At 39.5% G+C, this 12428-nt stretch overlaps 2 protein-coding genes across 7 annotated transcripts in view; both read left to right on the top strand.

Annotated features, from left to right (window-relative positions):
* ifi30a (IFI30 lysosomal thiol reductase a) overlaps positions 1 to 2561 on the top strand; it is a 4193-nt gene extending 1632 nt beyond the window's left edge. The window contains exons 4-7 of the mRNA XM_020616026.1: positions 105 to 196; positions 635 to 787; positions 1707 to 1775; positions 1871 to 2561. Of these exons, the coding sequence (XP_020471682.1) occupies positions 105 to 196; positions 635 to 787; positions 1707 to 1775; positions 1871 to 1933 (377 nt within the window). The 3' untranslated portion in view covers positions 1934 to 2561. The remainder of the gene's footprint in view (positions 1 to 104; positions 197 to 634; positions 788 to 1706; positions 1776 to 1870) is intronic.
* Positions 2562 to 2638: 77 nt separating this feature from the next.
* Positions 2639 to 12428, top strand: part of pde4ca (phosphodiesterase 4C, cAMP-specific a) — a 44760-nt gene continuing 34970 nt past the window's right edge. For 3 of the 6 annotated variants that reach the window (XR_002276239.1, XM_020616022.1, XM_020616019.1), the window contains exons 1-2: positions 2639 to 3355; positions 4886 to 5103. Coding sequence is in view for 5 of the 6 variants with exons in the window: in XM_020616022.1 (XP_020471678.1) it covers positions 3314 to 3355; positions 4886 to 5103 (260 nt within the window). In the remaining variant the exon portion in view is untranslated. Of the gene's footprint in view, positions 3356 to 4885; positions 5104 to 7182; positions 10007 to 12428 lie in introns of those variants that run through there. The other 3 variants (XM_020616023.1, XM_020616020.1, XM_020616021.1) reach the window with 2 other exon arrangements.

The following is a 12428-nucleotide window of genomic DNA, read 5'->3' as shown; positions in this document are numbered from 1 at the left end:
CAGGGAGAAAACTACTTAATTGTCTTTTGGTACAGTAATGTCACAATTTTAACACAACTATAATAACTTGATTGATATTTATGTGTGCTTTGTGCCCTGCTCCTCTCAGGCTTGTTTAATGAACATGACCAGTGATGCTTTCTTGGTCATCTTCTGTATGGAGTCCTCAAGTGATGTGATCAGTTCAGCCAAGACTGTAAGGAAGTCTGAGTTTGTGTGTGTTCTTGTACTTGATACACAGTGAAGACAAAATTTTATTTTATTATATTAATTTTTTTGTATACAGAGTGAAGACATTTTGGCCGGTCCTCACTTTCTGAAGCACCTTTTTGAGGGTTAAGACTTGGTTTTAGGGTTCATGTTAGAATTAGGTTTAGGTTAAGTATTAAAGTAAGGGTTGTGAATAGGCATTTAGTTCTTATTGTTAAGGTTAAAGTAAGGAGCTAGGAAATGCTTTATGTCAGTGGGTGTCCTCATAAAGATAGAAGTGTGTGTGTGTGCACATTTACCAATTTGGCTGGTGTCTGTCTGCCTCCTCCTCTGCCCCATCTTTTCAGTCACTGTCACTTCCCCATTATGATATTTCACTGCTAAAGGAGAAGTGTATTTATGTCTCTCTTATTGTTGTTCGTAGTGCGTGGAACTCTACAAACCTGAGCTGAGCTGGGACACCATCATGAGCTGTGTGAATGGGGATCAAGGAAACCAGCTGATGCATCAGAATGCCCTGAAGACCGCTGCCCTGAGCCCTCGACACCAATATGTCCCCTGGGTGACCATTAATGGGGTAAGACTGCAGTGCATTTAGCAGCGCCATTTAGCAACATAAACCTGACTTGAATGTAGAAAACATGCTTGTTGAGATTTAGAATTTTCCATCGTACCAACCTGACTTGTTTTGAAACCACTTTCTCCCCAAGTGCTGCCACTGCTGATGATGCACACTTTCTAAGCAAGTTATGTTATGCTTACAGTGATGCTATGATCTTGTGATTATACTAACACTTAATTTTCCACAAAACTGCAAGTGAAAGACAGCTGTGGCTGGAGTGTGAGAAGCTACAGCTTAATGGGACTCCAAAGCTCAGCACAACAGATGCTACTGTCTCCCTGCCAAGTAACCTGAGACTAGATGCGCTATAATGACAAGAAACTGGAGTTTGCTCTAAAGAAATTCATTAAGAAAAGCAGAGGGGGGTAAACCACACCTTTTTACATTAAGCCTCAGACACTGGAGAGGAGCTGGTCACCATATGAGGAACTGAAGCTTGATCAAATAGATCTTAAACAAAAAATTAAACACAATTTACAGCATATACATGTATCAGTATTATCACATGTAAAAACAAAATTTTTGAGTTGTATGTATGTGCAATATACAATAATATAATATATTTTTTTCAAGAATGTTTCCCTTACCATATATAGCATGCAATAGTTTTGACCCGATGCACCTGCAAGTCAGTTACCAACAAATTGACCTTAAACGGTGTCTTATCTAATCTTGATTTCTCTATGTAGTAAAGTTAGTGATGGTCATATTTCTGTTAAAGCTCTCACATAAGCAGACATTTGTTAACAACCCTTTGTGTGAGGGGTAAAACCCAGCCCTGACTAGGGTATTTCAATTACTGTGTTTTTTATTTTTATTTATTTTTTTTCTTTCTTTTCCAGCCTTAGGGACACTCATTTTTATTCATTTGCAGGTGCATACAGAAGAGCTGCAGGAGAAAGCCATGTCTTCTCTCTTCCGCCTGGTCTGCAGCATGTACAAGGTACCATCACTGTCAACCAGGTGTCATCTACTGAGACTGTGTACTGAACTACTGAAGGGCTCACAGGTTTTTCATGTTTGTTTGTTTTTTTTCAGGGCTCCAAGGTTCCAGCCTGTGGAGATGCACAGAGACACTACAAAAGCTACTGCTACAATTAGTGAAGGAGCAGCACTGCACATGTCCTTAAGCTTACCTTGCTCCAGGTGCGGCCACTAAGAAAGGAACATGGAGGAATGTCATCAATCCTATTTTTTTTATCTGTGATTTTACAATCTGTTTCTATAAAGGGAAGAACTGATCACCCCACTTTGTAATGCACAGAATATAAATGCAGGTTACTTTCTAAAAAAAAAGTCATTAAAATTTTGTAAACTGAAACCACAAAATTATAAATACATTTTGTAGTGTTTTGACTCAATGATAGATCTCAGTCCAGGTGTCCTTTTGCAAAGACAATATTCTAATTGTCCTTTAGATGGCGCCTGCTGTCAGATAACAAAAGAGAGACAAATAGCAAGATACATGTTCATGGATAATGAATCATGTCATACTACAGTTTTAATATGGTTTTCTTAACTCTGGTTTTTTCTGCCCCACCCCCGTCAAACCACCACCACCGTCACCACACATGTCAGTGAAACTTGGCTCCGGGCCCCCCTAGGAATCCTGCCTCCCAGTTTGGGATCCACTGTCTTAACTTGATTTACCAGATCTGCCCGATCATCTTTAGAAAGGTTTTATATGGTTGATTTAAAGTTCAATAAACATTGATATTGGAAAAAAAAATCCAAACACAAAGCATACTAAATGACACATCATACACAAAGTGCATGTCAATAAGCAAACCAGAAATCATAGCTAAATGCACTAAAAAGTTATTCAAAAGTTCCGCCTGACAATATACTGGATGTCTTGTATTTGATTTTTAAACCTGGGTAATGTGGGTGTGCGGCAGAGCAGGAAGGGTCATTAAAGTTAATTTCCTCAGGTTCATGCTAAAAGTTTAACATGGATTCAGATCTTATTAGAAATAGCAGCTCAACACAAAGTTTCATTTGTGTTGTAAGAAAGAAAAGATATATGGAAAGGTTGTACACAGCAGCTTGATCAAAGCCAGAGTCTGTCTGGCCTAACTAGGTCTGGATACATGAGGTCCTGAGATTGACTCGTGGCCTGTCATGTAAGCACGTCCACCACCTCAGCCTCACTACCATCTAACATCTGCAGGCTCAATATGCCTTCTCATTTCTACACTGCATTTTCAAAAGGACTTATTGCAGTCTGGAAAAGGCCACAATGGAAGAATAAGTTGAAAACAAAGTGTGTTAAGGAACTTTGCTGTTTATGACTGAATTCATGATGGCTGAGAGTTTCAGAAGAGGCGTGGAAATAGTTCTTCTTTACTGAGTGACAGCCCCAGAAGTATTGGTGCCACAGGCTGCTTCATATCTGATCTTAAATGTTGTTCCTGTGTCCTCCTCTTTGGCATTTCCTTCCTAGTTGTCTTGTTCCCATGGTACTGTACAGTAGCTGGAAGTATGAGGAGAAATAACTCATCAAAAATTTTCACCTTCACAGAGGTAAGGATAATTAACGAACCTTTAAGCAATGCTGAAAAGTAAAATGTGTTAAATTAAGATCTTAAAATCTGAGATTTCTGTCTGTGGCCTCATATATAATGTCTGACATTTTTTTAGAACTTAAGTTAAACGTTAACCAATTTCAGCTATAATATTAAGAACAAGATGGCACTTTGCTTGTGTAATTGATCTGTTGTGCATTTGGATTGACCTCTCGTTATCGTTCTGTGCTTCTTACTATTGCCAGACAGTTGTGGTGTAGATTAATGGAGAGACTTGTATTTCAGAAGAAGCCCTATATCATTGCACATTCAGATTAATAGCAGTATAATTGTCTATTGTGTTTATTAGATTAAACAAATGAGGCATAGTAGGTGCTGAATAACCATTTTTAATATAGATACACATGTTAAGTTTACCAATAATATTGTTTTGTTAATGAGAAGAGAAATCAATTACTGACAAAAGAAAGGCAATGTTTTATCATGAGAGAAATTTGTGATATAGGAAATTAACTGTTTTTTATGTCTTGGTCAATTTGATCAGAAATGGACAACAAATAAACCGGAGCATGTGGTGACAGTTGTTTATGTATAGATGGAACTCCCTAGTAGATGAAGGGATAAGGTCACAGGATCTACCAGAAAACATGGTCTCTTATCTGTTTCCCCTCAATGGTGATGCTAAAAGAGAGATGCTGTAAGAGCTAAATCCCAAACACTAAGAACCAAGATGTTAGTATGTGGGTCTCAGGACCAGAAACCAAACAAGCCTTCCAAAAATAATGGCTTTTGTGAGGCACGTCATATTTTCTGCAACAACAGACAAACAGCCCTGTCTGTGATTTACTTTTAGATATCTGCAAAACAAATGTTTTAATATGGTCAGTTCAAGAAACTCAGCAAAGGCCAAGCCTGACCTCTTGATTTACTGCACTCTGAATCATTTAACTGTATAAATACAAACATGCTCATAGCGTTTTCTGATATTTTCTGAAATTTTGTGCAGAGATAAAGTAGAATAAATATCTGCTGTAAAGGTGTATTGTGTCAGGTTGAGCTACTGTATAAGGTTTCACTTTATCCTTATTGAGCAAAGTCTTGAGGAACCTATCGACTGATGTTATTAACACCACTGCAGTGCACTGTCTGTTATTCGTCCATATTGCAGTAAAAAAGACAGTTGTGCTGACACTTGATATACTACTGTAGACACTTGAACTTTGTCAGCTGCAAGTTCCAGTCCTAAAATGTTAACATTTGATGACTGAAGTGTAAACATGAACAGATGAATGAGTGAGAATGTTTGCTCACCCTACTTTCCTATGAAAGAAGTAACCTATAGTTTAGTGTCTGTGAACCATCTGAGTTTCAGATCTCTTCATGTCATCACCGTCTTCACTTTATAGTTTGATACTTAGAAGCAGTTGATTTTATAATGTCATCAAACTAACCACGAGCTGACTGCTGATTCCTATGATTGCTCATCTCAGTTTTACCATGCTCGGGTTTTGTGTGTTCTGATGTTCAGAGACAGTGGGACTCTGTGGAGCAGGCCTTCTGTGCTGAAAGTGTGCAGGACCTTGACGTCAGGCGTGCAGTAAAGAGGCTCTGTTCGGGCACCCTGCAGCTTCCCAGGCTGTCCTCTAGACCCTACACACAGGAGGGATTAGAGGATGGCACCCCAGCCCACAGCATCAGACCCTCCAGGAGCCTGGGGACCCTGACCAGCTGCATCTCCAGAGCCTTGTAAGTCATGCTATGTGTTGTCAGTTTCCCACAGCCAATAACATTGGATCTTTTTAGTGACACGCCTGTTTGTTTTTCATCATTCTCACCAAAACTGTGGAGGAACTCTATCTACTGTGCATAATTTAATCTACCAAGAATGTTAAATGAAAATCTGGATATACATTTATCTGTGGGTATACAATGGGTATATAACTTATACATGTTATACAGCTTAATGAGCTAATTCACGATTAATTGGTTAATTAATTAATTTATGTTGATAATTTTATATTAAAAAGTTATTGAAATAGTATAGGATCATTAGTGACACCAGGGTGTTCACATTATTAACATTTTTAAATTAAAACTGACCAAAATTAAGCTAAAAACATGTTTTAAACTTTAAACCTCCAATGCCCTTCAGCAAGTCCACAGATTTTCTATAGAAAATATTTTCTACTAAAACACATGGGCTTTGTGAGAGTTTGTGTTTTTTTTTTTTTTTTTGTAGTTCCCAAACAACGCAAGCACATTTTCAAGATTAATGATTAAAGTTATAAATGATCAGTCAATAACCAAATCTTGTGACTCCAGTGCATTTAGGATGACTTTGCAGCTGCTCCCAACCGGCTCTGTTTGCATATTCAGCAGAACATGGCGCAATATTTTGTTGCCTCACTGCCTAATTTAGGGAGAAAAAGTTGATTTGCTTCATGAACATGTGATCCAACATGCTGTCACAGTGCTGAACAATTATCACTTTTAAAGATCATACAAACAAGGCTCTTATGATTGTTTCCATGACAACATTCAAGCTGCTGCTCCAAGTACACTTATAGGATGTTCTTTTTTCTTTGTAATGCCTTTGTATGCTGTACATGTGGACTGTATGTGTGTGTGCATGCACTGTATCTCTGGTCTCTTCCACATGTTGAAAGGACCGTAGAGAATGTCAAAGAAACTGGTAGAGTTCAGGAAAGAAGTTTAACACACTGAAGAGACAAAAATCAACCTAATCTGCTGACTGAAGCGACAGGATGAATGCAGAGAGTCTGTCACCTGATCTGAATTTGACTGATCAGAGGTCCACTTGCTGCGCTGACGAGCAGACTTAACAACACCACAACAAGCCAGAGCTGAAGGTGGCTGTAGTGAAGGCCTGGGGGAGCTACACTACAGAAGTGTTGGTGTTGTCTATGGGTTGTAGACTTGAGGGAGTTATTGACTGCAAAGGATTTTCCACAAAATATTAAATATGGTTTTTTTTTTTTGCATAACTGTCCAATTATTTTGGACACTATCTGTTAAATAGGCTGTATCACCTACACAATATATTCTATATTGATGCAAACCTACTCAAATGAAAACTGCGATGTGGCACTTCAATGTAGCATCTGTTTTCATTTCAAATTGAATGTGCTGAAGTGCAGAGATAAAAGAAAGAATTACGGTCTAGGCTGTGTGTACAGGACCAATGAGATTCACATAACTTGACAATTTATCAGACTTTCAAGTCAAACTCACTGGCGTGCAGATTCATCACATTAATTCCACTGTCTCATCTACAGATGAGGCAGTGGAATATAGATTAATACATTGTGATGATTAGATTATATTAAATCCATAAATGTTTAAATACCATCAGGTACACAGCAGTACTGCCAAAGACATGACATGATGGACCTGAAAGCCCTATATTGTGTTCCTCGTCTGGGAAGAGAGCCATGTACTCACCATGTTTACCAGTTGGTAGTGCAGTTCTGATGCAGTGCCAGAGAAATGGTTTATGGAGCAGCACAGGTTGTTTAAACCTGATAGTGCCACACAGGGTAGAAAGGTTCCATCAAATTTGAGTTGAGTTTTATGTAATGTCATTAATTTAATGTTTCACATGTATGCACCACCCCCCACCCCACACACACACATATACAGTATATATGTGTGTGTGTGTGTGTGTGTGTGTGTGTGTGTGTGTGTGTGTGTGTGTGTGTGTGTGTGTGTGTATCTGCGCTATAAAATAGTCTTGATTCAAGAGTCTGTGATCTGAAACTTGACAGAAACAGACAGATGCAAATGTTCTTCTTGGACAGATTGTTAAAAACAAGACTGAAAATGAGTCCTCTGTGGGCTCAGCAGGATCAGCAGCGCGATACCCCCTCCTCTGCTACAGTGCCTAATGTTTACGAGTTATGCATATGATGAGAGTCTGGGAAGAAGCCTGGAAAACAGGAGTTTTGTTTGGTTAAAAACATGAGCTAGAGTACAGGGTGGACAAGCATGATGCCACAATTTGATGCAAGATGCTTATGACTTTCTGCCTGAAGAGGAAGGTCCGCACAAGTTAAAACATTCTCAATCTGGAACAATGTGTCTGGTTTATGACGCCTATTAATTACTCTCATTGTAGCTCTGATTTGGCTTCCGTCAACTCCAGACAAAAAAAGTCTGGCCCTACAGCTCATAAATGCACCATTGCGTTCCCCAGCTGGTTTCTGATACTGTCTGTCTGCTGTTTAGTCCCAGGCAGGTACTGTACATTTGGTTTTTCAGAGCTTTCTTGCTGAAAACAGGTGTTTGAAAAAGGGGTTGAAGATAGGACTGAGACTGAACCAAAATATTAAAGCTGCAGGCCATAAAACCAAAACAATGAGCTGAGAGATGCTAAAATATTCTGTAATGCCGAGGGAAACCGCAGAGTCTGGTGGTGATTTTCTATTGGTGCAACCCCTTTCATATTGCACATAGTGATTTGATCTACTGTTAAAAGTATCCATTTGTGCAGTTCCAAAAGAAAACTACAAGTCAAAGTACAATATTTTTGCAATTTCTAGATCTAAAGGCATTGCAGACTCTATGAGCAAGATGGAGGTAACTGACCATTAATGGCAGCCCAGATAAAATATGTCTATAATGGATGTGATGATGAAGCTTTGAACCTGTTGTCATGGAAGTTATCAACTGGGAAGGACAGATACATCTCTTATCTTTTATAAGATTGTTCCTGCCTCCTTAGTCCTCTGGTCGACCAATGACATTGGATGTTCCAGGTCTCTTATATCACTGAGGACCAAGGAGCCAGGGCCAAGGACTTTGCTGGAGGAGCCATGACTGAAGACACAAGACCATCCTTTGCGGACGTTTTTTGTGAACTGACACGCCACTTTATCAAAAATCAGTTGGGGATCTGATGCTTCAGATGAAGGATCTGAGGAAAGGACATCTCATGTCAGTCATAATGTGTTTCCTCGAGTCCTTTCTCCTCACGTATTTTTCCTGGCATCTTACAAGACTAAGACACAAAGAAAAGACACAAGTGAGGGAAATTACTTGAGATGTACATTTTCTCCAAGTCCTTTGAGACATACTTTGATGAGGATGGGTGATATAAACAATCTTGATATCTTTGACCTTTAAAATGACGTCCACAGTATTTGTGTTACATTTGGATGAGACCAGAACTAGTACAGTATGGAGTACATGCACTACCGTAGCTATGAGTGTATAGGCATAAAAAGGCCTTTAACCAATGAACCTTTCTTCCCTACATTCCCTACAGCCGTTGGTCATAGGTTCAGTCCTGTGCCAGATGTTCCACATCCCTAGATCATTTCACTTACTCTAGACAGAACTGGAGTTTATCTGAGAGTCCTTAATCACAGGAAGACATTTCATCATTCTATAGTGATAAACAAAGTGATTGGGTAGGGGTGAAAATGATGATGCCTCTGTTCACAGATAGAGAGCGCCATCGTGACAGCACCCGTGTTCTTTATAGCTTTTATCTACCTCTGCTTTTTATAGTCAGGGGTCCTTCATGTGACTCTTCCCTGCACGCTCGGAGCATGTGAAAGGCAAAGAGGCTGTCTCAGAGGAAATGACTTCACAACAAATAGCACTTCAGGGACCAGAGAGTATATGCAAAATCAGTTGGAGTGAGAGTAAGAAAGGCGATCTGGAGGACCAAGTCAGGCAGCGGCTTAATGTTTATACACTGGATGAACTTGGAGAGGAAGTAATTATAGAGCACGGTCTGAAGTTGATGAACAAAATGCTCCGTAAGATCAGGAGTGAAGGAAGGGGGGAGGGTTGGAGAGAATCAGGCAATCTGTCACGCTTCTCCTCACCGTAAATCAGACATCCATATTTAGCTGTAGAGAGGGAAGGCCTAGCAGTAATGTAAACAAAGCCTGGGAGAGAGAGGAAGGCAGGGAGAGTACATCAACACTAATGTTTGAGTCTATTGCCTGGGACAGCAGTCAGCATGGACTTTAGGAAAAGACAAGAAAAGGGTTGATTAGATTTCAAATAAAGGTTAAAAATCTGGTAGAGAGGGCAGTTAGTTGACTTTTGAAGAGATTCTGGTTCTCTTTGTGGATTTCTTAAAACTGCTTTATTGAGAGTTTTAACAAGAAGGTTTGAAGTGGACATGAGCAGGCCCAGGTTTGGTTCAAATGTAAGGAAGTGAGGACTGGAGCAAAGAAACTTGCTACGTATAGATTTGGAAAATCAAGATGGATCATCACCATATGTTACGTCACAAAAACATCATTGTAAAGTTGAGCTGAGAAATCAGGGAGAAACACATCAGAAACAGTTCCTGGATCAAAGTTCCTAAAGAGAGAGCCAGCAAAGGAGCTAACTATTTGACCTGTGATCATCCTCTGCTCACCATGAGTGACCTGTGCTCTGAGAGCTCTGAGGACGAGCAGTCTGAAGTGGAGGAGAGCCCACAGGAGCAAAGGGTGACCAGGCTGCCAATCATTCAGCTCATGCCCAGGTCCCCAGGTGGATCCCCAAAGAGCTCACCCAAGGATTCCCCACGGGCATCTCCCCGAAATTCCCCGCTACTCTTCAGAAAGCTGCTGATGAACCGCAGCATCAACCTGCAGAGGCGCCGCTTCACTCTGGCCCACACGCCCAGGTAGAGTCCATAAGTCTGAGGCCAAGGTGGCAAAGATGACAGTGCTTTGTGTTTCTGACAGAACCTTACTCTAGTGAGTTGATACAAGTTGATAATATTTTCACTTATAACTTCATCTGTACTGGAATGCTCAAGTGAATATTTCAGGTGAAGCTGAAGAGTTTAGTGAAAGAGCTAAAAAAAAAAAAATAGCATACTGACTTCCCAGTATTTCAAATGCAAGCACATTGTTATTGTCCTCACCTTTAGGATAAATGAGGAATGCTCAATTTAATTTGTCAGAAGTAACACACAGGACTCTTGCAACATGCAAACGTAGGACTTTTTCGTGACAAATGTAAAACTGTTCATGTTTCAGTGGATCTGTGTGTTGTTGTAGGAGCTGGTTGTTGTCTCATGGCTGAGAGTCACTCCACTCAGCTGCAGATGTTGAATATGTGTTTGGTTTGTTTCTGTGCAAGCAACAGCCTCTTACACCATAAAAGTGGTTGCCCTTTTGCCTGTGTTACAAAATTTCCTGACCACAAGATGCTCATTTAAACTCACTGCCCTCTTCCAGAATCAAATCTGCAATTGTCTACTGGAAATTCTGCTACATTAAAATGTGAGAATTTTAAATGTGCTGTTACAGCCTATATAAACAGACCAGGGGTTATTTACTGAGAATATTACACTGCATATGCAGAAATGGCCCTTGTTTGGTTTGTACTTGGTTAATGTTCATTATTTACAGTATATATTTGCAAAACAACGGAGCAAGTGGATTTTTGTGGATTTTGCTGACCATGGTTAACAATAGATCTACATTAGAAATTGTATTTAAAAACATGCTGTCAGTTAGTGCTAAATTTCCTACAGGTATGAGTGTTTTTCCACCTTTTTGTCCACCTCTTTTTAGGTGGCATCATCTTAGCAAACACACTACTCAGCATCTCAGCTGTCACCGGATCAGCAGTTTGCTGTTCCGCTTCTTTGTTAAGCAAGTCAGTAACATAATCCCCTTTTTAATAGCCACACCACAATGAAACACTACAGATTTCCTGCTTAACATTTTTTCAGTTATTCTTCATTTCTCATCTGTTATAGCAGCTTTTGTAAAGAACACAGCTGCTTTGCTGTCAGCCAGCTCTGCTCTGGTACCTGTTGATAGCTTTAGCTTTATGAGCTTCAGGCCTGGCTCACAATTCCAATGCAAATTAAACATTTACTTGGTTGAGTGTGTCGAGGCATATGACCAGTTAAACTGTACTTGACCTTCATTTGGATAAATAGGGCCTCATGTGTGGACAGATGTACAAACAAACAGATACTTTTTTTTTGCTTCAAGCACACACCTACCTATATGTTTGTTCAAAAGAAGACCATTGTGAAAGACTATCAAGTGTATAAAACCAGTTTTCCCCACTCATGCCTCCTATTTTTTTGTTGGTATTTACCCTTTGCTCCTCAACATATACACTCCCAGATGTAGGCACCAATTACAAGGTGTTTCCAACTTGTTGCAGTGATTTGAGCACATGTGAAATATAAATAAAAGCCTGGGAAAAACTGTAGCTGGGGCTGTAAAATTCTGTCTTATTTCAGCTGACAAGAAAAGAAGCCATTGCCTGCCAGAAAAATCAAGAAGTGTTTACAAGTTCATAAACATGTGGTGCAAGGTCATTTTTCAGGCATTTAATGGTCTTGGATTTGAGATTACTGATTTTTCCAAGGTTTCCTGTAAATCCTCAGCCAGATTGTTTCATTAATTTTCAGTGTGTCTGTTGAAAATCTAAATATTAGAGGGCAGATGTCCAGTCAAGTAAATTTTCAAGTCTGGAGAATCAGGATAACATACATATATTCGACATGTCAGGACTGTTATATTACACAGCTCCGAGGTCAGGCTTTTGGAAGTGTCCCTCTGCAGGGTGTGTGTAGTGTCCTATAATGTCAGAGCTGAAATAAATGGATGGAGATGAGTTATGGCAGGATGGCTGGCAAGGAAGAGGAATTAAACAAACCGGGGTTCCAGTGGAAAATAAATGTCACAGATAAATATAGAACATACCTGCTCTTCCACTTCAGAGACACTATGTTTTTGCCACAAAACATTTAATAAAGTTTGTTTCTGCGAGCCAGTACTGGACTGAGTAAATGGAATATAATGTATAAAAAAAATCAAACTAGTTTGGGATTATAGAAAAAAAAGAAAAATGTTGTAATAAGCTGTATTTATAGAGCACCTGGTGCCAGCATAGACCAGTTTAATGAGTGGATGGAAGAAAATTACCTGACACTAAGTCATAAATCAATGTTCATATGCGGTGACTTCAATATAGATTTGTTAAATCCAAACAAGCACACAGGAACTGAGGAGTTTATTAACACAATATATAGATGTAGTCTATATCCAAAAATTACAAAACCAAGTAGAGTAACA

Source organism: Monopterus albus, unplaced genomic scaffold, assembly GCF_001952655.1.
Source record: "Monopterus albus unplaced genomic scaffold, M_albus_1.0 scaffold172.1, whole genome shotgun sequence".
Lineage (NCBI taxonomy): Eukaryota > Metazoa > Chordata > Actinopteri > Synbranchiformes > Synbranchidae > Monopterus > Monopterus albus.
Note: the sequence above shows the minus strand (reverse complement) of the source record. Positions and strands in the feature narration are given on the sequence as shown.